The 27165-nt window shown below is 35.2% G+C and overlaps 1 protein-coding gene across 4 annotated transcripts in view; it reads right to left on the bottom strand.

Annotated features, from left to right (window-relative positions):
- The window catches only part of ESCO1 (establishment of sister chromatid cohesion N-acetyltransferase 1), a 74491-nt gene continuing 47326 nt past the window's right edge, over nt 1-27165 (bottom strand). For 3 of the 4 annotated variants that reach the window (XM_030335980.1, XM_030335981.1, XM_032595481.1), the window contains 5 exons: nt 25136-25267; nt 11589-11678; nt 8395-8538; nt 6422-6609; nt 1-1213 (listed from right to left, as the gene is read on the bottom strand). In XM_030335980.1, coding sequence (XP_030191840.1) covers nt 1066-1213; nt 6422-6609; nt 8395-8538; nt 11589-11678; nt 25136-25267 — 702 coding nt within the window. In that variant the 3' untranslated portion in view covers nt 1-1065. Of the gene's footprint in view, nt 1214-6421; nt 6610-8394; nt 8539-11588; nt 11679-12220; nt 12345-25135; nt 25268-27165 lie in introns of those variants that run through there. The other variant, XR_003973149.1, reaches the window with a different exon arrangement.

Raw genomic sequence — 27165 nt, 5'->3', positions numbered from 1 at the left:
TGTCATCACATTTATCACTTAGAAAAAGCTATCAAGTATTTTATTATTTTATTCTACATTATATACAAGGTCATAAAAGGCCACAGCAGTTTTTCAACATATAAACCCTTTAAAGTAGAGGGCACTATGAAGGATAGACAAGTATCAAAATGAAGTCCAGTAACGCAGGCATATACTCAGTGTAGTATTTCTGAGGAATAACAAAGCAGATACCAAGTCATCCATAGTTAGCTTACAACTATTCCACAGGTTTTTATAAAACCTCTTTGGGATCTGTTACTAGCCTAAGTGTACCCAATTAACATTTATTTTAAGAAATAAAACCAGAGTGAAAGAATAATAAACTTTAGAGGGTATTTTCTAATTCTAGTCACTACAATAAAGCTCTCCAAGAAGGAAAGCCTCTATTTTATACCACCTTCCACTTCCTCCTGCATCGAGAATAGGAAAGAAATGGAAGAAAATGCTCAATATTCCAAATTCTTCCTGCTTATTTGGAACTTTGCTTTTTTGCAGGGGTTCCTTCAAAATGTATTTCAGACCCTTTAACAATTAGCTTTGAATTCCTAAATAGGCAATATTGCACCCTCCTTGAATAGTAACTCAAAAACATTGTTTTCCGCTCTTTAAAAATACAATCTTTAAAACTATAACTGGTATCAGCAGATCAATATAAAAAAATACAGTACCAAGCTACACTGGTATATTTCCATATTAAGAACTTCAAAATATACTTATCACTGAGACCATAGTCCTTGCATTAGTTTTCAGTCCACTATGAACAATTATCTGCTGCATGTAAACATGTCTAAATAACTATAGATAAAATACATCAATCATAAATTTCTGTAAAAGATAATAAAATATCTTCTTTAAAAAACAAAACAATAATAAGCTATTACTGCATTGTTTCCAATTTTATGAAAATGGAACAACCTTATGGTTGTTGCCAGTCCTGAGTTCATTGTAATAAAAATGGCCCTAGTTCCTGGTTAAAGTCAGCAACCAATCCATTCTCTTCAGTAGATGTCTTCTAGTACTGCAAGCAAGAGGCAAGAATTTGTTTTAAGTGTTATTTTGTCCATTAATAAAATTATATACCAGAAACTGACCAGTGCCACAGTACTGTGTTGCAAAGAGTTTTCCATCAGGAGTGGGATCTGAGAAAGCAATTTCTTCTTTACTCAAATATGAGCCATATATAAAGTTACTCCTATTAAAAAAAAAAGGGGGGGGGGTGTGAAAGGGTAAAAAAAAAAAAATTATTATTTTTATCATTAAAATTGGAAAAACCTGTCAACTACAATTTGACCAGAAAGACTTTTCAGGTAATGTTTATGTTCTAAAAATCATTGAAAATAACTGTTCACATAGATTATTAATGATGTGAGGTAAAAAAATTTTTAGGATGGGAATGCAAGCTAGTGCAGCCATTGTGGAAAACAGTATGGAGGTTCCTCAAAAAACTAAAAATAGAACTACCCGACGACCCAGCAATTGCACTCTAGGTATTTATCCAAGGGATACAGGTATGCTGATTTGAAGGGACACATGCACCCCAATGTTTATAGCAGCACTATCAACAATAGCCAAAGTATGGAAAGAGCCCAAATGTCCATCGATGGATGAATGGATAAAGAAGAGGTGGTATCTATATACAATGAAGTGTTACTCGGCAGTCAAAAAGAATGAAATCTTGTCATTTGCAACTACATGGATGGAACTGGAGGGTATTATGCTAAGTGAAATTAGAGAAAGACAAAAATCACATGACTTCACTCATATGAGGACTTTAAGAGACAAAACAGATGAACATAAGGGAAGGGAAACAAAAATAATATAAAAACAGGGAGGGGGACAAAACAGAAGAGGCTTATAAATATGGAGAACTGACAGAGGGTTACAGCAAGGGGTGTGGGGGGGGGGATGGGCTAAATGGGTAAGGGGCACTAAGGAATCTACTCCTGAAATCATTGTTGCCCTATATGCTAACTGATTTGGATGTAAATTTTAAAACTTTACTAAATTAAAAAAAATTTTTTTAGGAAAGCAACAACGGTTTTAAAAACATTTACTCAACACCTTTTCATGATAAAAACACTCAACAAATCAGAGTAGAAGGAACTTTCTCAACCTGATAAAGAGCATCAGAGAACATTAAAGTTAATGTGAAGACTGAAAAGTGTCCCCCAGAGATCAGGAACAAGTTAAGGCTATCTGTGTTTGCACCTCTTCCATTCAATAGTGTACTTAACTGCAGGCTCTAGTCAGGACAAGTAGACAAGGAAAAGAAACTAAAAACCAGATCAGGAAGGAAGAAGTAAAAAACTCTCTTTTTGGACACTTTTGGATGATCTTATATATACAAAAATCCTAAGGAATTCACACACAAAAAATATTAGATCTAATTAAAAAGGAGTTCTGCAAGGTTGCAGGATACAAGATCAAGATTTAAAAATTAATTGGGGGTGTGCCTGGGTGGCTCAGTCAGTTGAGCGTCTGACTTCGGCTCAGGTCATGATCTCATGGCTCGTGAGTTCAAGCCCCACATCAGGCTCTGTGCTGACAGCTCAGAGCCTGGAGCCTGCTTCTGATTCTGTGTTTCCCTCTCTCTCTGTCCCTCCCCTGCTCTCTCTCTCTCTCTCTCTCTCTCAAAAATAAGTAAACATTAATAAAATTAAAAAAAATTAATTGGGGCGCCTGGGTGGCTCAGTCCGTTAAATATCTGACCTCAGCTCAGGTCATGATCTTGTAGTTTCTGAGTTTGAGCCCCTCATCGGGCTCTGTGCTGACAGCTCAGAGACTGGAGCCTGCTTCAAATTCTATGTCTCCCTCTCTGCCCCTCCCCTGCTTGTGCAAAAAATGAATAAACATTAAAAAAATTTTTTTTAATTAATTCGATTTCTATATACTTGAAATTAACTATCTCAGGAGTAAGTTTAACAAAAGAAGTGTAAAACCTGGAAACTTAAATAAAAAGAAAGATAACCCGTGTTTATGAATCAGATCTATGGCTGCTTTTGCAGAAATTAACAAACTGGTGTCCTAAAACTCATATGGAAATGGAAAAGTCATTGAATAGTCAAAAGAATCTTAAAAAAGAACAAAACTGAAGAAGTCACACTTCCTTATTTTACAACATACTACAAAGCTACAGAATTGAAAACAGTGTGCTACTGGCATAAGAACAGATCAATGGAATAGAATTGAAGACTCCAGATATAAAACCCTGACAATCAATGATTTCAGACATGGGTGCAGAGACCATTTGATGGAAAAGACCAGTCTATTTAACAAATGGTGCTGGGACAACTGGATATCCATATAAAAAAAAAATGAGTTTGGGGGCTCCTGGGTGCCTCAGGTAAGCATCCAACTTCAGCTCAGGTCATGGTCTCACGGTTCCGTGAGATCGAGCCCCATGTCGAGCTCTGTGCAGACAGCTCAGAACCTGGAGCCTGCTCCAGATTCTATGTCTCCCTCTTTCTGTGCCTCTCCCCTGCTCATGCTCTCAAAAATAAACGTTAAAAAAAATTAAAAAAAAAAAAAAAAAAAAAAGAATGAGGTTGGATCTCTCATCTCACAACATTCACAAAAATTAACTTAAAATGAATCAAAGACCTAAATGTAAGAACTAAACTAATGAACTCTTAGAGGAAAATATAGGTATAGATCTTTGTGGCCTTGCATTAGGAAATGGCTTCTTAGGACACCAAAAACACAAATGACAATAGAAAAAGATATATAATTTGGAGTTCAAAATTAAAGACTTTTGTGCTTCAAAGCACATAAAAAAGATGAAAAGACAGCTATGAAATGGTGGAAAATACCTGCATGTCCATCAACTGGGATGAAGAGATAAAGAAGATGTGGTATATATACACAATGGAACATATATACACAATGGAACATATATACACAATGGAACATTACTTATATATACACAATGGAACATTAAATGAACGAAATCTTGCCATTTGCAACAATGTGGATGGAGCTAGAGTGTACTGTGCTGAATGAAATAAGTCAGTCAGAGAAAGACAAATACCGTATGATTTCACTCATATGTTGAATTTAAGAAACAAAACAGAAAAATATGGGGGGGGGGGATGGGAGGAGGGAGAGAAAGGAAAACAAACCATAAGAGACTCTTAAACATGGCGAACAAACTGAGGGTTGATGGAGGGAGGAGGGTGGGGGATGGGCTAGTGGGTGATGGGTATTAAGAAGAGCACTTGTTATGATGAGCACTGGATATTATATGTAAATGATGAATCACTGAATTTTGCTCCTGAAACCAATACTACACTATATGTTAACTAACTAAAATTTAAATAAAAATTTGAAAAAAAAAAAATTTGGAGATCATATATCTGATAAGGGACTTGTCTCCAGAATATATAAAGAACTATTATAATAAGAAAAACAATGGACACAGGATCTGAATAGGCATTTCTCTAAAAAATATATATAAATGGCCAATAAGCACATGAAAAGATGGTGAACATCATTAGTCATTAGGAAAATGTAAATCAAAACCAAAACAAAATACCACTCCACACTCATTAGGATAGCTAAAATTATGACAGGTGTTGGTGACGATATGGAGCCTGTTATGTGGCTGGAGGGACTGTAAAATAGTGTAGCTGCTTTGATAAATGAACAGTTTGGCAGCTCCTCAAAATGTTACACAAACAGTTACCATATGGCCCAACAATTCTACTCCTAGGTATATACCAAGAGAAATAAAAATGTGCAAACCAATTACCAAGAAATAAAAACACACAAAAATTTGTACATGAATGTTCATAGATTATTCATAGCAGCCAGAAAGTATAACCAACCCAATGTCCATCAACTGATGACTGGATAAATGAAATGTGGTGGTATATGCATACAATGGGGTATTATTTGGCAATAAAAAAAGGGATGAAGCACACAGATACACGCTACAACATGGATGAACCTTGAAAACATGCTTAGTAAAATAAACCAGTCACAAAAGGTCATATATTATAGGAATCCATTTATATGAAATGTTCAGAATAGGCAAATTCATTCAGATAGAAAAGTACATTAGTGATTGTAAGAAGGTGGGGGAGAGGGAAATGGGGAGTGATTTCTAACAGGTGTGGGTTGTGGGGGGACAGTGATGGAAATGTTCTAGAATTGGAAAGTGATGATGGTTGCACAGCCTTCTGAATATACTAAAACCCACTGACTGTATAGATGAATGTTATGCTACGTAATCACAGCTCAATACGGCTGTTTTTAACAAAAAAAAATTTTTTTATTAGCCAGGATACAGACTATTAGAATTTTCACACTGTAATCTTAAAGGAGGGGCAGGGCGCCCGGGTGGCTCAGTTGGTTAAGCATCTGACTTCGGCTTTGCACTGATGGTGAAGAGCCTGCTTGGGATTCTCTCTCTCTCTCTCTCTCTCTCTCTCTCTCTCTCTCTCTCTCTGTCTCTCTGTCTCTCTCTCTCTGCCCCTCCCCCACTTGTGCTCGCTCTTGCTCTAAGTGAATAAACTTAAAAAAAAATTAAAGATAAATAAAACTGCTTTTCATTTAAAAAAACAAAGGAAGGGCAATGCCCTCATATTTAGGACTAGTATTTCAGCAGCTGCATTTTCCAGGTTTAGTTTTTAAAGAGCTAGAAATATACCTGCCTGCACTCATCATGAAAAGTGTGGGTAGACCTGAGCCCTCCTGGATCATTATTCACAATAAAATAAGGGGGAAGAGACCAGAAACACATTAAGGCTCTAAGATTTCTAGAGCCTTATGACCTCACAATGATGAATTACTTTGAAAGCTATACCTACAGTAATTGCAGACAGGGATTTTAGGAATAAACAAAAACAAGAGACTGACATGAAAACCTCATCTGCATGATTAATTTGAACCTCCATTAATCTGTTAGCAAAGGTACTTTAAAAGAACAACAACAAAAAAAACATGCAATTTATCTGAGTCTTTTCCTCTATACCTTTAATTTAAAATCAAGCAATAAAAGCAAAAAGAAAAACTAGTAAGAGACTTAAATAATTTACAAATAATATTCTTAAATTAAGACAAATTTTCCTAAAAGCTAAATTCCCAAAAAACTTCCCACACTGATCTGATTTTCTTTAAAATTCTCTGATATTGAACACAGTTTGAAATAAGTGGGTTATTTTGCCCTAATATAGTTACAAGTAAGCAAAAATGGTTTACCAGTATTTAACTGATAGTGCTTTCTCCCCCCTCAGATTAACTTCACATAAAAAACACAGATCCAATATGCTGACAATCTTACGCAAATTTTAAATTAAGATAAAGATTATACATTTAAGATTAATTAAATGCCAATCTTTATACTAAAAATCTGAAATCTTAGAACAACAGAAAATGACTTGAAGAATTACATTCAAGTTACCTTAGGCATTCAATCATGCGAGAGGCAATTTTCTTCCGACGCATCATGCTGAATACCCATATCCGACTGATCCCACAGATTGCAGGCTCTGGCAATGTTGAGCAGCACCAGGCTTTCTGCCTTTCAAATCTGACTTTTTCTTCTTCTGACCTGATGACTGGAAGTTTCTCTTCTATAACTCTGTAGCCCTAATATATCAAAATTAGAGGAAAAAAATTTAAAGTAAGAATATTAATTATCAGTTGTCTAGTACTAACCTTAGTGAGGAGGTCACTACATGTGTCTGGCTTCTTAAACTATGGGAGTCACGTATATTTTCACTCCCACTTTAGCAGGAAATAGACCTGAATCTCCATTCTATTCTAATTCACTTACTAGTTATGTCACCATGAGAGAGGTAACTAAGATTTGAGATCCTCATCTATAAACTAGAGATATTTATCACCTCTTTCAGAAAACTGTTGAGAAATTAAATAAGGTAATACATACAAAATACCTTGCCATCATGGCTGGCCCATAATGGCAACTGAATGTTATTTTTTTCCTCTATTACCCACATTCCAAGGACCAGCAAAGCACATGTGAAGAACTCAGCAGTCGTAACAACTGTCTGTGTGATTGCTGCCACAGTTTTAGGGTTCACAGCAATGCAAGAACTAGGAATAGGAATGGCAGAAGAATCAAGAGTTTTAAAAGCTGCTTTCCCCACACTCCCGTCACTTAAAAAAAAAAACCACCAAAGTGCTTTAAAAAGCATGATGTCTCCTCTACCAGTCTAGTTGGACAACAACCAGCCTTCTGATGGGACATGGTACAAAACTTAAAACAATCAGACAATACAATGAAGAATTAACAACAAACAGCCATTACATAACTATCTTCTAAACACTGCAAAAATCATTTGTGGAACTAGGCAGAACAGAAATGAAAAAAATACAAGGGTTTGCACTATGTAAAATTAACTCAATTTCAATATGGCAAACTCTGCAAGCCATTTCATATCAAATTTATATCCCCAAATCACCTTATCAGCTATTCATTTAAATCAATTTTGTGAAAATAGACAGCAAGATTCATAAAGCTATACAATTTAAGGCTGAAATTTTTTAACATACAGAAATTAGTTCATGCAGACTTGTTTTGACTTTGTTTCGTTAGAAAACTTTATGATAAAATATACATTTGCAGGCAACTATTTATATACTAAAAGATACCAACTGAACAAAAGTCAAATCCCATGTGCACTGAATTCATGAACAAGAGCTCAGCTGAAAAAAGCCAATTTAAATAAGGTATGCCTTCTTTGAGCATAAACAGAATCTTCTGTTCTCCTAAGTTGGTCTATTAGTACATAACTTACCCAATGTGAGCATATACCTTTTATCGTGATTCTTTTATTTAGTTTTTGTACAATTTGGCTCCTAAATACAAACCAAATTCTTACCTAGCACTCAACCAAAGAAGTGGTGATCTATTCTGGAGATGGGCAACTTTTTATAAAGAAAGGCTTTGTAGCCCACCTGACTTCTGCTGCAACTACTCAACTCAGTCTTTGTAGTGGAAAACCAGCCACAGACAATATGTAAGCAAAAGGATATCACTATTTTACAGTAAGATTTTATTTACAAAAACAGGCTGGGTTTTGTCCTCATGCAACAGTTTGCCAACCTTTGCTTCATTCCAGTACTAAAGCGACTGAGGCATACATTACATTAGTCTCCAACATGGAAACTTCCTACACAAAATTTTACAGTGCTTTCGATTTATAAAATTTTTATTTTATATACTAACTTGAGAAACTAATTCTCACGCAAGATACAATTCCACTTAATAAAAAATTACAGGAAATCTGACATTCACATGCTTCCTTACATCAAATGTTGATAAATTTACCAGGATTATGTTATTCAAGTTTACACAGTAAACCCTTTAGCCACCAAACTACATATGAACACTCTTTAAAAGTCACTTACCCACTGGATATGTTCCGCAATTAGGCAACCAACTACTTTTTTGTCATTAGAGATAAACAGAAGTGTTTTAGTTCTGGAATAGCACATTAGTGGAGCCTGTTGGAAACCTAAATCATTATCAACCATCTCTCTAATCTCGTCAACCTGCCAAATAAAGAACAGTATTTTTTGTAACAAAAAAAGCAATGTATAGATGTAAAAATATACTATTACAGTTCAGTAAGTTGAGTATATTATTCGAAGGACATTGTTTAAAGAGTTCTTTGGGGGGCACCTGGGTGGCTCAGTTGGCTCTAGGGATCAAGCCCCATGTTAGGCTCTGCACTGAGCAAGAGAACCTACTTAAGATATTCTCTCTCTCTCTCAGTTCCTACTCTCTCTAAAAATAAAAAAAATTTTAAATTAAAAAAATTGGAATGATGTAAGTTTGAACCCCACATCAGTAGTAGTTTGGACAGTAATGCCAGTAATGGACAGTAATGCCAAGACCAGCAGTCTAAAGAACAAAAACAGTGAGAGTTTCTACAACGGACAATAAGAACATTAAAGCTTCCCATTAGAAGCATCACGGGTTTGAGAATTGGAGAGAGCTTCACTGGAATCTTAGCCAGGCAAGCCACTTTTCTTTCCAAGCCTTAATTAGTACTCTCATCAGAAAAATGGAAGTGAGAGTAAAGAAACACATGTTTATTCCTTATCAACCATTGGCCAGATATTATCTTACTTAAGTCCAACATCTCTTCAAAGTCTATGGTTCCTCACTTTACATGTGCAAGGAAGAAAATTCAAAGGTAACTTTCCCATGTCAGATACTGGACATCTAGAAAACCAAGGAGCAGAGATTTGAATCCTTAAATACTAATATGACATCAAACCATGCTTCTTGTAGTTTACCTCCTAGAACTGTGGTCAAGGTCAAATACAAGCTCTAGCTCTTGTAGGCACTAAAAGGTTTTTGTAAGTACTCAAACATTACTTCTTTCCCCAGTTTAAAAAAAAAAAGAAAAATGCAAGAGGCACCTGTGTGGCTCATTTGGTTAAGCACCTGACTCTTGATTTCTTAGATCATGATGTCACAGTTTATGGGATTGAGCCCCAGGTTGGCTCTGCACTGACAGCATGGAGCCTGCTTCGGATTCTCTCTCTCCCCCTCTCTCTCTGCCCTTTCCCTGCTCAGGCTCTCTCAAAAATAAACAAACACTTAGCAAATACAAATAATCAGTCCAACAAATACTCATTTGTGTTACTAAGTTTAAAATGAAAATAACCCCTAAGAGCATTAAGTCTTCATACCTCTGACATGTAGAATACCATGTAATAAATCCTTTATTCAGGGATGAAAACTCAAGTCCTTTTAATCCTAGAACAGGAGCCCATAATACAACTCATATTTCAGTTCCTAAAGGCAAATGACTCACAATTCCTTAGATTTTCATTTTTAACCCATTATGGGATATTAACTAGTAACATACTGCATTGTTACTAAGATTCTGCCTTGAGAAACTAAAACGAGGATGTTCATATTTACTTAATATTCTTAGTTACGAAAAGTCCAAATGCCACATGTGGTGGTGTAGCAACTGTTCATTTCCAAACGGTAATGGCTGGAATTCCAAAAACTACATAATTTTCATCTAGTCAATCACTAATCCAATATTAACTAACAAATATTTGTTTTTATGACAAGGATCAATGTTTCAAATATAAGACAGGGGGCATAGTTATGTGTCATTCTAAATGCTATTGTCTATATTATTAGGCAGTGGTGTAGTATGGGGGCTTATTTGGTTATCTGAGATTGTCCCATCATAGATAATACAGGGTTATCTGAAGTCAAAAACAGTAAGATAAAGTAGAATGTTAGCTATATTTTCAAATGATAGGGTTAAAATGTTTCTTTCAACCTCCCTTTCAAGTGAAGTTATCCTAAATTTAAAAAAAAATTGTTTTTAATAGCTATTTATTTTTGAGAGAGAGAGAGACAGAGTGTGAGGAGGGGAGGGACAGAGAGAGGGAGACACAGACTCTAAAGCAGGCTCCAGGCTCTGTGTGGTCAGCGAAGAGCCTGATGTGGGGTTCAAACTTACAAACTGCGAAACCATGACCTGAGCCGAAGTCAGATGTTTAACCAACTGAGCTATTGGTTAAGTTATCCTAAATTTAAAGAGGTCCAATTGTTAATCTAAAAATAAGCATAAATAATTTTCCTTGCATTTTCTAGACATTCTGGACATAGCTCAGTGAAATTAAGATTTACATATAGACAACTGGACCCACTGCTGTACATTACAAGGTACTTCTGAAAAAGCATGTGGAAATTGGAAAAAAAAAAAAAAAGATACTTGATGTAATAGAATGATTCCAGACTTCATTATCTCTCTGGTTTATTTCTCCGAACCTTCAAAGTATGGAACTCTAAGTTTGAGTAAAACCTGGTTCACACTAGATAAGAGGATCTTTTTAGGTTTTCTACATTATAACTATAAATCAGAATATATCTTTTTTCTCTTAACATTATATGATTACCCCATGCTTAATCTCAGAATTACTACTATTATATCCTCTTCTGCAATAAGCTTTTATTTAAAAATTTACTCTCAGGGTGCCTGGGTGGTTTGGTCGGTTAAGCATCTGACTCTTGATTTTGGCTCATATCATGATCTCACAGTTCATGAGGTCGAGACCCACATTGGGCTCCACGCTGACAGCGCAGAGCCTGCTTGGGATTCTCTCCCTCCCTTTCTCTCTCTCTGCCCCTCCCCTGCTCGCTCTCTCTCCCTCAAAATAAATAAACTTCAAAAAATAAAAATAATAAAAATAAAAACTTACTCTCAACATGAAACTTTAAACTTGTTCATTTTAATTTTCAAAGTTATTCACATTTTAATTATAATTCTGATTCTTAAAGTCACTTATGTGGCATCATAAACTAGCATGCCTATTATATCATCACTCAATTTACTGATAATATGGGACAGTAATCAGTTCACTAAAAATTTATTTCACATATCCCAAACTCATTACAAGTTTAAAGCATAATTTTTCAGTTGGGTTGTATTCTTTATTCTTTAAATGCTTATTGCTTGTTTTCAGAATTGGTGTTTAAATATGCTATGCCAATAATGCATTACACTGTTAAAAGTGGCTACAAAATTACATTATCCATTCTACATGAAATTTCACTGAAAATTTACCTTTTTCAGAGCATACTTTGGGTCTTCAGGAAGAACCATTATTATCCTGCCATCAGGATATTCAGCCAGAATTCTTTCTTTTTTCCAACCCTAGATATAAAAAACATGAATGAATTTTGTTACCATATTTCATTTATCATATTCATGTACAAGAAGAAAAATATATTGCTGTGTCTAAAAGTTGCAAACATGGAAAAATATTCTCATTAATGTTTACATGATACAATCAGCTATTTTGTTAAGCATACAATAGGTAAAATGCAAGCTAACTTCTCTATACTAATCATTCAAAAGTCTAATACCACAAGAATATTTTTAATTTACCATTTCCCATTTTAAATTAATTTTGAAAATCACACACCAAAAGCAAGCCCCTTAAAAGAAGTGATTCCCAGAGCCTGAAAGATAACTGTCCCAGTTTCTTGATAAAAGAACTCTTAAATTCCTTTGGAACATGGTTACCTCCACAAACAAACACTCATGGTTTTATGTCTGGCATGCCAAAGACCTCCAGGAGGTTTTAAATGAACTGATTTGCATGCAGTAGCCCAGTATGTAGTAAGGAATAGTTTTTATTCTTATTGATCACAACTATCAAAGTCACAAGAAGGAGACTATAAAAATATAACTACCTTCTAAGAATCTAATAGGGAAGGAGAAGCTACGTTGTGTGTATCTGAAGTTAAACATACTCAAAAAAAGAGAGGTAATAAACTCTTCTTCAGATCCACACTCGTGGTGATTAATGAGCAGAACCTGCATGAAAAAAAAAACAAAACAAAAACCACTTAAATCTAGTAAGATGGGACTGAACCAGAGGTTAAAACTAGGAGCTTTGAAGTTAATAATAAGTACAGAAGGAATGAGCTTAACTGGTTGTTCCATTTGCCTTACCCAATCAACTTTACATTTAAAAAACAAAAACAAAAATAAAAACAAAAACAAACAAAAAAAACTTTCAAGAAGCAGTATGTACTTCTATTAGAGAAAACCATGATCTTCTGAAATCTTTTAAGACTATGAAAGCTCAATAAAACCAAGAAAAAGACAACTACATTTTTTTTAATACTATGGCAAGTTTGAAAGGAAGCTGATTTTCTGTTAAAAAATTTAGAATGGCTTTTTAGGAGAGGGGCAGGATCTTAGGGACAAAAAGTCTAGTAATAAGCTTGGTAAATGTAACAATTTGAAGTATTTAAAATGAGAATTTGTTTAAAAAACAGAGCACACAAAGATAAAGTAAAATTCAGTTGATTGTAATTATGATTGGTTAAAAGGTTCTCAAGATTTGAAAAGGAGCAGAAACAATAGACACAGAAGTCATTTTTTTTTTCAAAATAGAAATTAAATCTGAATTTAGGTAAGCAATTTTTAAGGAGTATAAAAGACATTACCTCTTTAAAACAAATTTATATTACTATGTTAAGTTAGGAAAAGCTTTTTAAAATATATCCACTTTCCATAAAATGAAAACAGACTTTTCATCTTAAAAGTTAAACTATAAATTCAATGAAGAACTAGAAAATTTAAGTAACCCCCACTTCTAAAAAAGTCATATCCTGAGCTGAATTATCTAAAGAAAATCTGATCAATTTACCTATTACCTTTAAAACAAAAATATTGGTCTAATGTCATTATATTGCACCATAAGCACTAGACAAATTATTTTGTTTTACTGACTTTTTAGTGTAAAACTTTCTCCTGAAACAATTTGAGACTTGCACATTCATGCAGAAATTCTATCACAATTGGATTTGACAAAATTTTGTGTTTTATATATGACTGTTTCTTCACATACATATAAGCAGCAAGCATTTGCAAAGGGCAGAGTTACTATTTCTTAGGTTTCTAATACTCATGAAGACTGTATTTTAGTGAAAACTGTTCAAAGGTTTTAGAGTAAAAGTTCAGGGTTTAAAGCCCTGTTCTTGGTAGTTACTAGCTATATAACTTGTACAAATCACAAATTCTCTGTTTCCAGATCTAGGCTATGTACAAAACGGCTGTCATCACCTCCATCACTTAGTTGCTTATTAAGAGAGTTGTATTTAAGATAATTCCTCACACAGAGTAGCCACTCAGTAACTTCTATTCTACCTTAATAATGATATCAAACTAAGATCAGTGCCCTACTCTAAGAAAACCCAAGTTGATTAATAAAGTCCCCAAAGTTAAATAAACAATAAATTCAAACCACAGACAGATGAAAGAACCAAGTAGGCTAATGTCTGTCAAATAACATACTTAAGACATTTATATGCCTCCACTGTAGTTATCTCTTTCCTGGAGTTAATAACCACATGATCTTCCTGACTTTAAAAAGTTTAGAGGAGATTGTTGCCTGAAACTGAGGCAGAGGTGAAGGTTGTGGGGGAAGGGTGCATACAATTTACAGGAATAACCAAACAGCCACAGCTTTCCACGAAGATGCAAATTCCAACCCAGTGCATTTACACTTCTCACCTTTAGCTCTAAAATGTTACATATATCCCTCTGGTAGCAAGTAATATTTTCCAAACCCCAAATTTTCTTAATTCACCTATCTGGCTGTGAAAAGCAAAAAGCTTTATATTCCTAATAGCAATCAATGATTATTTTTTGTTCCTTGCCACTGTACTTACTCTAAACTTTAGAATCTAAAGAATGAAAAGGATTTCTCCTCTCTTTCCATTTAAAAAGGGTATTAACTGAAAACAATATACATTAAGTGGTGGAAACACTGATCTATCTATACAATTACCAAAATTCACCAAGATCTGTGCATTTAACTGTTTGTAAATTATACCCCAATTTTTAAACCTCACACTAATCACGTTCATAAAAAGGCTGAAGGAGAATACCCATGAAAAAAATACCTTGAGAAATAAAAACAACAACCAGCTTTTGAAAAGATTACCAATATTGCAAGAAAAAAAAACAGGGAGAACCTTCAGATTAAAGGAGACTTAAGGGACGTGCCAACGAATGCCAATATACGGATCTTAATTCAAACAAATAAACAGTATAGAGAATTATATTTGGAGAGCTTTGAACTCTAAGGGAATCTCTGATAGTAAGGAATTAACTGATTTTTCTTTAAAGGTGCAGTTATCTTTGGGCGCCTGGGTGGCTCAGTCCATTAAGCATCCGACTTTGATTCTGATCATGATTTCACGGCTCATGGATTCAAGCCCTGCACCAGGCTCTGCTGTCAGCACAGAGCCTGCTTCAGATCCTCTGTCTCCCTTTCTCTCTGCCCCTCCCCCTGCTTGCTCTCTATCTCTCTCTCAAAAATAAACATTAAAATTTTTTTTTAATTTTTTTAAATTAAAAAAAGGTGTAGGTATATTCTTTAAATTACTTCTGTGGTGAGGTGCCTGGGTAGCTTGGTTGTTTAAGTACCCAGCTCGTGACTTCAGCTCAGGTCATGATCTCACGGTTCATGGGTTCCAGCCCTGAGATGGGCCCTGTGCTGGTAGTGCGGAGCCTGCTTGGGATTCTCTCTCTGCTCCTCTCCCATTCATGTGTGCTCTCTCTCAAAATACACAAACTTAAAAAAAAAAGAACTTTTATAGTAAAAATAGTCATCTTTTCATCTTTTAGAAATACAGATTTAAAAATATCTATCAAAATGATAATGTGACACCTGGGGTTCGTTTCAAAATAACTTAGAAGGCTGGATGAAAGAAGACTGTCCGTGAATTGTTAATTATTAACACTGGATGATAAGTACATGGGCATTCATTAGCGTATGTGTGTGTTGTATTAAACTTTTTATTTTATTTTTTAAAAATTTTTTTTTTCAACATTTATTTATTTTTGGGACAGAGAGAGACAGAGCATGAATGGGGGAGGGGCAGAGAGAGAGGGAGACACAGAATCGGAAACAGGCTCCAGGCTCTGAGCCGTCAGCCCAGAGCCTGACGCGGGGCTTGAACTCACAGACCGCGAGATCGTGACCTGGCTGAAGTCGGACGCTTAACCGACTGCGCCACCCAGGCGCCCCTAAACTTTTTATTTTAGAAAATTCAAACCACCCATCGCCAAAACACTATCAATGGCCTAAGGCTTGTTCAAGCATCATTTATTTAGAAGTGAAAAATAGGGGTGCGTGGGTAGCTCAGTCAGTCAAGCATCCGACTCCTGATTTTTCAGCTCAGGTTATGATCTCATGGTTCATGGGATCAAGCTCTGTCAGGCTCTGTGCAGACAGCGCGGAGCCTGCTTGGGATTCTCTCTCTGTACCTCCCCTGCTCACATGCGCATATGCTTTCTCTCAAAATAAATAAACATTAAAAAAAAAAAACAGAAGTGAAAAATAATGCAAAACAAATCTAGTCAGCATATCAGTTAGACCTAAGGTAAGGAAAAGGAGTGAATGCAACAGGGGCACAAAGGGGCTTGAGATGCCAGTAATGTTTCTTGTCATACGGGTGTTGACTTTGTCAAAACACCATATTAAGCTGTGTATTCATTATTTGTGTACTTTTTTTTACATGTTGTATTTCATTTGATCTTAGCCAAAAGGCCAAGAAGCGATTACATGTTGTATTTCAATAAAAATTTTAAAAATAAGTACAAAAGCAATTTGAAAAAACATTTCAACAGCCAAGTTTAAGAATTATTAAGTATTGAAATAATTAATTTTTAAACCCATCTCTTTTCAAAATCATAAGTCTTCAGAAATGAAAGTAAATTAAAATTAAAATTAAAATTAAAATTAGCTCCGTCAAAATTCAGTTACATTTGATAGTTACCCAAGGCATAAAGTATAAAAAAAAAAAACTGCTGGAAAACTGCAGAAATTCCAATGCAGTGTATAAAAAAATTTTGAGATCAGACAGGAAAGCTAAATACCGTCAAGAGGTCAGTTCTTCCTGATTTGATCTACATATTCAATGTAATCTCAATCAAAAACCTCATCAAGTTGTTTTATGGATACTGACAAAATGATTCTAAAATTTATATGAAAAAGCAAAAAGGGTAGAACAGCCAACACGATACTGAAGGAGAGGAACAGTCAGAAGACTGATGCTACCTGACATCCAGACCCCTTCCAGTGGCAGTCTGGGAAAGGAGCGGCAGGCACCATGTCCAGCCATGAAGGTGGCATGAAGTCAGTCCCTGAAGCAGGTCAAGGAGATGGATGAGATAAGGCATTCAAACAGAAAGAGGAGTAGAAGAAACTCAAGGGAGCTAAAGCAAAGGCCGTGGGGAGGGGTCTCCTGGCCACAGGTGGAATTAAGAAATCTGGCAAAAAGTAAGCTGTTCCTTGTGTCTGTGGCAATGGTGATACTTATTTCTATCCCTGTTTAAACATCTGGATTCCTTTTCATACCAGCTGTTGCTATCTACAGTTAGAATGAAATGTTTCTTAGATTCTATTGTACATTTGAGAATAAGCTTTCGGAAAAAAAAATCAATCATTAAAAAAAAAGACTTACTACAGGGGAGCCTGGGTGGCTCAGTCGGTTAAGCATCCGACTTCAGCTCGGGTCATGATCTATCTCACAGTTCACAGGTTCAAGCCCCGCACTGGGCTCTGTGCTGTCAGCTCAGAGCATGGAGCCTGCTTTGGATTCTGTATCTCCCTCTCTCTCTGCCCCTCCCCCATTCACACTGTCTCTCTCCTTCTCTCTCAAAAATAAATAAAACATTAAAAAAAAGACTTACTATAAAGCTACAGTAATCAAGACAGTCTGATACTGGTGAAAAAAGAAACACATACATCAGTGAAACAGAACAGAGAGTCCTAAAATAAACCTACATAAATATAATCAACTGATGTTTGATAAAATAGCAACAACAGGGACAAGACAGTCTTTTCAACAAATGTTGCTGGAATGATTGGACAGCCACATGCAAAAAAAAATAAAAAAAATAAAAAGGATCTAGATACCATACTTCAAACCCTTCACAAAAATTAACTCAAAATGGATCACAGACCTAAATGTAAAAAGCAAAACTGTAAAACTCCTAGAAAATAACAAAGAAGAAATCCAGATAACCTTCCAAATGGCAATGTCTTTTTAGATACAACATCAAAGGCACAATCCATGGGAGAAAGAATTGATAAGCTGCACTTGATTAAAATTAAAATGAAAACCTTCTGCTCTGCAAAAGACACCATCAAGAGCATAAGAAGACAAGCCACTGACTGGGAGAAAATAATATAAATGAATAGCTGATAAGGGCTGCTATCCAAAAAGATACAAAGAATTCTTAAAACAACAAGAAAAAAAACACCCAAACTAAAAGTGGGCCAAAGACCTGAACAAACACCTTACCAAAGAAGATATAGAGATGGCAAATAAGCATATGAAAAATGCTCCACATCATAAGTTATTTAGGAAATGCAAATGAAAACAAGATACCACTACACACCTATTAGAATGACCAAAACCCAGAAAAATGACAATACCACACTCTGGCAAGGATGTGGAGCAATAAGGAATCTCATTCATTGCTGGTGGGAATAGTAGAGCCAATGTGGAAAACAGTTTGGCAGTCTCACAAAACTAAACTTACTCTTACCATACAATCCAGCAATCACACTCAGTATTTATGAAAAGGAGTTGAAAACTTACCTCCACACAAAAGCCTGCACCTGTACATGGATGTTTATAGCAACTTTATTCATAACTGCCACAACTTGGAAGCAATCAAGATATCCTTCAGTAGATGAATGGATAAATTAAGTATGGTACATACAGACAATGGAATACTATTCAGCACTTTTTAAAAAGAAATGAGTTATATCAAGCCATGAAAAGATATGGAGTAACTTTAAGCACACATTACTAAGTGAAAGAACTCAGTATGAAAAAAAACAAATACTGTATGATTCCAACTGTACAGTATTCTGGAAAAGGTAAAACTATGAAGACAGTAAAAAAAGATCAGCAATTGCCAAGGGTTAGTAGGAAGGCAAGGATAAAAAAGGAAGAGAACAGAGGATTTTCAGGGCAGTGAAACTATTCTCTATGATACTATAATGGTGGATATATGTCATTAGACATTTTTCAGAACTCAAGGAATGTACACCACCAAGAGTGAACCCTAATAAAAACTATGGACTTTGAATAATGGTGTGTCAGTGTAGGTTCATCAATTTTAACAAACATACTGGTGTGAGGATACTGAACACATGGGGTGGGGGTTAATATATGGGAAGTCTCTGTACTTTCTGCTCAATTTCACTATAAACCTAAAATGGATCTAAAAAAAAAAATAGTCTATTAAAAAACAAAAAAGACCATAAACAGAATTAGGAAATGATATTCCAAAATCAAGAAGAAAAAAGTCAATAGAAACAGGTTCAGTGATGACCCACATATGTGAATTAGAAAAACTTTAAAATTTTAGGACACCTGGGTGGTTCAGTCAGTTAAGCGTCCAACTCTTGGTTTCAGCTTGGGTCATGATCTAGCGGTTTGTGCATTTAGACCCTGCGTGGGGCTCTGCACTGCTTGGGATTCTTTCCATCCCCCTTTTTCTCGTTCCCTCCCCTGCTCGTGCTCTCTCTCTAAAAATACATAAATAAACCTAAAAGAAAAATTAAAAAATAGAAGAACTTTAAAATTTCCGTAATAAATATGTTAAAGATTTTAAAGGACAAGATGGACAAACTATGTGAAAAAGATTTCAATAGAGAAAATGAAACTCCCAAAGATGTACGCATATCCTGTGAGAGAAGGATTAGAATTATCTTCATATGCATAAAGTAGAATATATCTCATGGAGAATTTTAAATACAAACTGAAGAAAATTCACTGGTATATGATGATCCATAATAATGTCTTACAAATGGTAAGAAACAGAGTTAAATTATGTTCACTATTTTTTTAAATGAGGAATGAACCACTTTAGCACCTAAATTTAATTAGGTATATAATTCTATATGCAATCCTAGTTAACAAATCTTTTTTTTTTTTTTTTAATTTTTTTTTTCAACGTTTATTTTTGGGACAGAGAGAGACAGAGCATGAACGGGGGAGGGGCAGAGAGAGAGGGAGACACAGAATCGGAAACAGGCTCCAGGCTCTGAGCCATCAGCCCAGAGCCTGACGCAGGGCTCAAACTCCCGGACCGCGAGATCGTGACCTGGCTGAAGTCGGACGCTTAACCGACTGCACCACCCAGGCGCCCCAACAAATCTTTAATCGCTACAATGAATTCAAATTTGGACTGCTTTTTACATTTTGAGGTACATTACTGCTAGTTTTATTTTGCCTAACTTGTATCAAATATAACACAATATATTTCATGTCCCCAGTTGAAGATTTAAGTTTTAAAAGATGGCTGTAGGCACCATAGAGAAAGACTGTAGGGAAACAAAACTGGAAGCTGGGAAACCAGTTAGGAAAGCATTACACAAGTGGTCAAATGATGACAGCTTGGTTTTGAGAGGAAGCAATGGACATGACAGAGTGGGAGGATTTGGAATCTATTTTGAAGGTGGAATTTACTAATGGGTTGAGTATAAGAAGTGCAAAAAGAAAACTGAAGGATTATTCAGAAGTTTTCAGTTTAAGGAAATGAGTTACAGGGTGGCACCACTTCCAGAAATAGGGAAAAGTAGAGAAGAACAGATTAAAGAAATGTTTGCCACTAGATACGTTATAAATTCTCCCTCCTGAGAGTTTATAAGTTCTTTTTAAAAACTGAAAACCTGGGGGCGTCTGGGTGGCTCAGTTGAGTGTCTGACTCTTGACTTCGGCTCAGGTCATGATCCCGGGGTCGTGGGATCAAGTCCCACATCGGACTATGTGGCCTTCCATTCCAAAGCAAAATTATTTTCTAAGATTTGGAAGTCCCGCTCCCATCCTATATTTATATACCACAATACTCTAAGTATTTAAGATGCAACAAAGTAGGGGGCGCCTGGGTGGCTCAGTCAGTTTAGCATCCGACTTTGGTTCAGGTCATGATCTCATGGTTCGTGAGTTTGAGCCCTGCATCAGGCTCTGTTCTGACAGCTCAGAGCCTAGAGCCTGTTTCCGATTCTGTGTCTCCCTCTCTGTCTCTGCCGCTCCCCTGCTCACACTCTGTCTCTCTCTCTCTCTGTCTCTCAAAAATAAATAAACATTTAAAAAATGTTTTTTTAAAAAGATGCAACAAAGTAGAAAAATTAAAAATCAGGATCAGAGAAGAAACAAACTTGATATATAGCCTTATCTTTAAGCAGAGACACTCAACAAAACTCAGACCATTCTCTGACCTCTCAGTCCCTCCTACAAATATACCTGCTCCCTATTCCAGTGATGCCACAGTACAGTTCTAAGGGCCAGTGCTACTTTGCTTCAGATTCCTTTTCCATTCCCAAGATTTAAAAATCTCTATTCCTGCTCTATTTACTTCTCTTTAACACCCAGTGTCCTCTTTCCTAATCACCTTCAAAAGGAATACAGAAAAAGTATATAGAAATAAATATGTATTCAAATTTCACATAAAAAAAATTAAAGACTCAGCAAGAGTTACTGGGTAATTTTTAAAAACTATTTTTTTAAGTTTATTTATTTGAGAGAGAGTGCATGTGAGCAGGGGAGAGGCAGGAAGAGGAGAGATAGCATCCCAAGCAGGTTCTGAACTGTCAGCACAGAGCCCGATACAGAGCTTACCTTATGAAGCGACTGAGCCACCCAGGTGCAACGATTCTATACATTCTATACATTATGCAAGTTTCACAAATGTAGCTATTATCTGTCACCATACACTATTACAATACCATTCATTATTATTCCCTTTGCTGTAATTTTTATCCCCTCCCATGAAGAGGAACAACATTTTTACTTTGATGGTTTAATATTACAATGCTGGAGAGTGTGGCTCTGTAGCCGATCAGAAATCTGTCAAATCTTCCTTCAGTTGTTCTGATCATCGATTTTCCCCTTTTCTACGAACGCCCTAATAATCCAACACCACACAGACCACAAACACATACTACTCTCTCCTTATATGTCACTAAAATATTATTTCTCTCCCTACACTCTATCAAAATATTATTTGATCATTATTTAAACTTAACTGTTTCACAATTCTCAAAATTCTTCAACATCTGGAAGAACAGAAAGAAAAAAGGCCAAAGGGCATCAAAATCAAAGTATCACAATCTGATTTGATGCATTTTTCTAATCTTACTACCTACAAAAATCTGATTCAGTAAAAACAAACAAACAAAAATTATTCATTATTCCCCACACAGATGTTAAGCTTTCTCATTGGCTATACTATGCCATCAATCACAGATGACCTCCTTTTGTCCATTTAAAAAAATTTTCAAGTCTTAATTTTTCCTCACCGATGAAAACAAACCCCTCTTCTGATCACTGCTTTACTAAATTATCACTTCTGAACTGCAAAGCTAATTTATAACTGAATTTAAATAATTAGTATTGACTTACTGCTTTAGTAGTTACATAAATCTCTTGCTAACTTTTCATTTCTTTCAGGTTTTGCTCCTAACCTTGAAGGCAAAGGCATATCATATACCTCCGAGAGTAGAACCCTCCACAGAGCATTCATTCAGTCAGGTGTTAATTAATTCAAAGGAGATAAGGAAGGATAGAGGACAAAGGATTAAGTTAGAAATTTTTCTGCAAAGAACCCAAATACATTCCTTAAAGTTCAAAATATAACTTAGTTTTGGATAGGCTCCAGGCCTGGCAACATTGCTCACTGCTCTGGGAAGAATTTTTCCTGCTTTCTCTTCACACCTTTAGTAAAGAGTACCTCAGTTCAAGAAGGGAAATTGAAGTGTTTCTAAGTGTAAACCAGAGTCCAGGCTCCCCCTGAAGCATTAACAAGTTCCTTTCTAAACAGCTTATAATAAGTTAGATAAAATGAATTTCCTCACATGGTATCCATGAGGCAGATGGGGTACGGAATAGAGAGCATCATCATTCTTTCCCCTACCCCCAAACCAAAAAGGATAAAGAAAAAGAAAATATTTTTGCCAACCAAAAAAAAAAAAAAAAAAGGCTCTGTGAGCATCAATTTCTATGATAACTAAATAATTTAAATATCATTTTGATCTTTTGAATTTTTTTTTTTCAACGTTTATTTATTTTTGGGACAGAGAGAGACAGAGCATGAACGGGGGAGGGGCAGAGAGAGAGGGAGACACAGAATTGGAAACAGGCTCCAGGCTCCGAGCCATCAGCCCAGAGCCTGACGCGGGGCTCGAACTCCCGGACCGCGAGATCGTGACCTGGCTGAAGTCGGACGCTTAACCGACTGCACCACCCAGGCGCCCCTCATTTTGATCTTTTGTAAAGGTCTTTAGCCATTCTTTCTTAACTGTCACAGATTATTACCATATCTAAGAGAAAATTTTTACCCAAAGGAAAAGCTATTTATTTCCTTAAAAACATTTGATTAAAATTTAAAAAGTAAAACTCTCATTGGGTCTAACTTATTCTATTTTCAAAAGGTCTTAAGTAGAACAAAACTTTATTTCCAGTCCCCAAATATTGTCATTTAAAGTTAATTAAAGCCAGAACACCAAATGACTTCTTTTCTATGTGCTTCTCTCCAGGAAACATAAACAGATAAAATCAGTATTAAAAAAAAAAAAAAAGAAGATGTTTTCTCAAACACTTAAAAAGTGATTAAACTTCAATTATAACTCAATTTTTAAAAAGGAAAAAAAAGTGCTTGATGCAAAAACACAACACTAGCCAACACTAGCTGCCCTGTAAGTGTACAATAATGCAAAGCACCATACTAGGTGCCCAATAAATGTTTAATGTCCCAATCCAAAATCGAGAGCTGTGATCACAACAGAACATCTTCAACATAACATGTATGTTTTTATCCTCTCTCCATACACTACATAAGAATGCTACAATGTTTTGGAGGAGTTTCTATAGCCTTAGATTATGTATAATCTGCATTTGAAAACAGCAAAAGAAAAATATTGATCTTGATGTTAGCAAAGGTCGGTCAACTGCTAAACTCAATTCCTTCTCTTGAGCTTATTTCAAAAATAATAAAATAACCCATAGCTCTGTCCCATCAAAGTGGTGGGGTGGGAGGAGGGGTAGGGCTGGGGTAGGAATCAATCTTCCCTAAGTTGCTACATGGCTTGATAGCTTTTCAAGAGCCAGAATTTGTTTAGAAGGTAATGACTCCACCTTGTTCCATAAACCAGCTTCCCTTAGTACTGTGGAAGCGCAGAGTGCGTATTTCCTGATTAACTTCTTTACTTTTTCTCTCAGAAATTAAGGAGTTCCCTTAAGATGAGGAATTAAGTCTTTTAAACCTAATCTTCTTATAATTTTACAAAAGCAATTACAAGAATCAGATGATGTAAAATGAGAACTTCTAGGAGACTTACGTATATTAAATGAAATGTTTTTGCCCCATAGTATTCTATACTTTAGCTACTGATAGAACTATTTTTCTCAAGTTGTAAGAGCATTAATATAGTAAAATTGGAAAAGTACAAATTTCAAACAATAAATCAGTATCTAGCTATAGATACTCCACGTCCACACAGTTCATACTGCATTTAGTTAAGTGACAGAAGGGGGTATGTGTGGCAATGGCAGATAAAATAAGGAATATAAAGAATCACCACAGTAAAGACCCCAAAAAGAAAAAAAAAAAAAAGAAAAAGAAAAGATAAGAAAACTCTACGTATCTTACCTAGAATTAATTGGATAAATGAAATAACATGAACCCTTCAACCAAAGATAAGGGTAAGAATTTAACTGAAGCCAATAAAGATCTTTTAAAAAATCCAACATCTGTTGCTTATGTAAAAATCTACATGAAATGAATTGGTGATCTCAGTTCAGATATCCTGGAGGTCTTATTAATGTGAGTGTACAGTACTGAAGGTAACATGTATAGGAAAAAAATAGATTCCATTTCAGATATAGGTAAACGGCAATTACATTAAATTACTAATTTCACAAGATATCTGAAATGGTTCAAAATGATTAAAACTTTGCAATTTCCAGAAACTATTAAATAATACCCACTGTGTCTCAAATACACATACACTAAAATACATATACTAAAATGTACTTGCTTTGTGGGATTTTTTTTTTTTAAGTATACAACAAATTCTGAGATCTTAACCTTTAAAAATTTTTTTTTAATTTTATAAAGAAAAACTCTCATGATAGCAAAAAGAAGGTAAATAAAAATTGCAAAACCATCTATTTGGTATAATATATATCACTATCAGTCCTCAAATAAAAACTTGTGCCAAGCTATTATGAATATTAAAAAGGCTTATCAACAGTTAATAATAATCACTAAAGAAAAATTTTTAAATACTCAAATTGAATAGCATTATTTGTTAGAAGAGATGAGGTATAATAACTACTTTAAATATGTACCTTAAGTAAAAAAAAAATCCCACAACACAAGCCAGCCAGAATAAAGTTAGCTGGTTTTATGTTCGGCTTTGTTTTAAAATAAGCCAGTATACATACTACCAGGGTTTTGTATATATTATTATTTCCTAAAAAATTTGTCAATGACTTAAATTTGGCAATTCATGTCTTTAAGATGCTGACCTAATTATCTGCATTTTAGAAGTCATGAATTTCACTTACCACATATTTTACGGCACTTATAAATTGGTTGTGGAAGAGCAGATGCTGTGTTTCATCTTCTGGATTTGAAGCTGTGTAGAGCATGCCACAAACATTACAGGAAACTGCTCCAAATCTTTTTTGTCCTGCATCCTATTTATAAAAAACAAACAAAAGGTTTTTCCCTCCCAAAGGAGTAATTCAGCTTCTAAAGCTATAACGGGAACATCAAGTGAGAAGTATTTAATCTACAATGAATAATGTTCAGTGTTGATTAACAAGATGTTAAATTGTGAAATCTAATGTGTAATTTTATTAAGTCCTTAATTTTAGTAATCTGACCACTCACTCCACAGCATTTAATAGCAACTAAGAAGAACTGAGAAATATCTTTTAACACTACAATCTTAGTCCTAAAGCCCTCAACAGGAAATACTCTATAAATGAGAATGAAGATGTATTTTTATATCTGCAATAATTACACTGTTAAAGCTTAGTCTGTGTTTCACAGACTCCTTTTTTAATGTCTTAAAAGTATGTTCTCTTTAATGGTTTTATTCTAGTTTATAAATATTAAAAAGAATATTTTGATGTTACCAAAAACTCATGAGAAAAGGTAATATTAATTTTTCTATTAAAACAGTTGATTAAAAATTATTAACAGTAATTTATAATTTTTTTTTCATATTAACTAAGTACAAGTACAATCATCCATTCTCCAGTAATTCACTTGTGCTATAGAACCATAACTGTTTACAAAATGTTTTCTTTCTTGTCCTTATTCAACAAGAAATTTTCAGCAATATGATCTAAATTTAAGAATAATAAACTAATAATCCCTTTACTCTTTCTATTCTAAAACTGTACAATTTGAATTACTAAAAAAAAAAAAAAAAAAAACATCTAAGATAACAGCATCTCTAGTGTCTTAGAACTAGGATCAAGTAGGGGTATCTTGGTGGCTCAGTTGCATGACTGTACGACTCTCGATTTCAGCGCAGGTTGTGATCCCAGCGTCATGGGATCAAGCCCTGTGTGGGGGCTCCGTAGTAAGTGTGGAGCCTGCTTAGGATTCTCTCTCTTCTGCCTCTGCCCCTCTCCCCTGCTCACTCTCTCTCTCTCTACAAAAATAAATAAATAAATCTTTAAAAAAAATTTTTTTATAACTGTGGCAAAAAATACATATATAACAATATTTGCCATCTTAATTTATTTTTTTAATCTGAGAGAGAGGGGAATACACAAATGAGGGACAGGAGCAGAGAGGGACAGAAAGAATCTCAAGCAGGCTCCACGCTCAGCACAGAGCCCAATGCGGGGCTCAATCCCACGTTGTCCCACCTGAAATCAAGGGTCAGACACTCAACCAGCTGAGCCACCTAGGCATCCCTACTATCTTAATGACTTTTAAGTGTACAGCTCAGTAGTTTTACTATATTCACATTGTTCTGTAACCAATCTTCAAAAGTCTTTTCATCTTGCAAAACTGAAACTCTAAACCAATTAAACAACTGGTCCCCAATCTGCCTTCCTTCCCAGCTCCTAGAAACCACCATTCTACTTTCTGTCTCTGAGTGTGAGTACTCTAGACACTCACAGCAGTGAAATCTTACAGTATTTGTCTTTCTGTGACTAACTTATTTCACTTAGCTTAATGTCCTCAAGGTTCAACCATGTTGTAGCATGTCAGAATTTCTTTTTTTAAAGCTGAATCATATTCCATTGTATGTATACACATTTTGTTCATCCATTCATCCTTGATGGACACTTAGGTTGCTTTCACCCTTTGGCTATTATGAATGATATACCAGTGTACAAATATCTCTGCAACCAAGCAGTTTTCATAGTATTGAGCAAACTTTTCTTCCTTGGTTTCCTAATTGGTAAATGGGAGATAATACTAGTACCTACCTCATACTTTAAAAACTGAGGCCTAACTACGTTAATATGAGTGGAGTACATGGAACAATGTATTAGCTGCTATCCTGACCATTAACATCATCATCCTCATCAACTCTAGACCAGAACTGAATAGAAATGCAATCCACAAA

This window comes from Lynx canadensis, chromosome D3 (genome assembly GCF_007474595.2).
Source record: "Lynx canadensis isolate LIC74 chromosome D3, mLynCan4.pri.v2, whole genome shotgun sequence".
Classification (NCBI taxonomy): domain Eukaryota; kingdom Metazoa; phylum Chordata; class Mammalia; order Carnivora; family Felidae; genus Lynx; species Lynx canadensis.
Note: the sequence above shows the minus strand (reverse complement) of the source record. Positions and strands in the feature narration are given on the sequence as shown.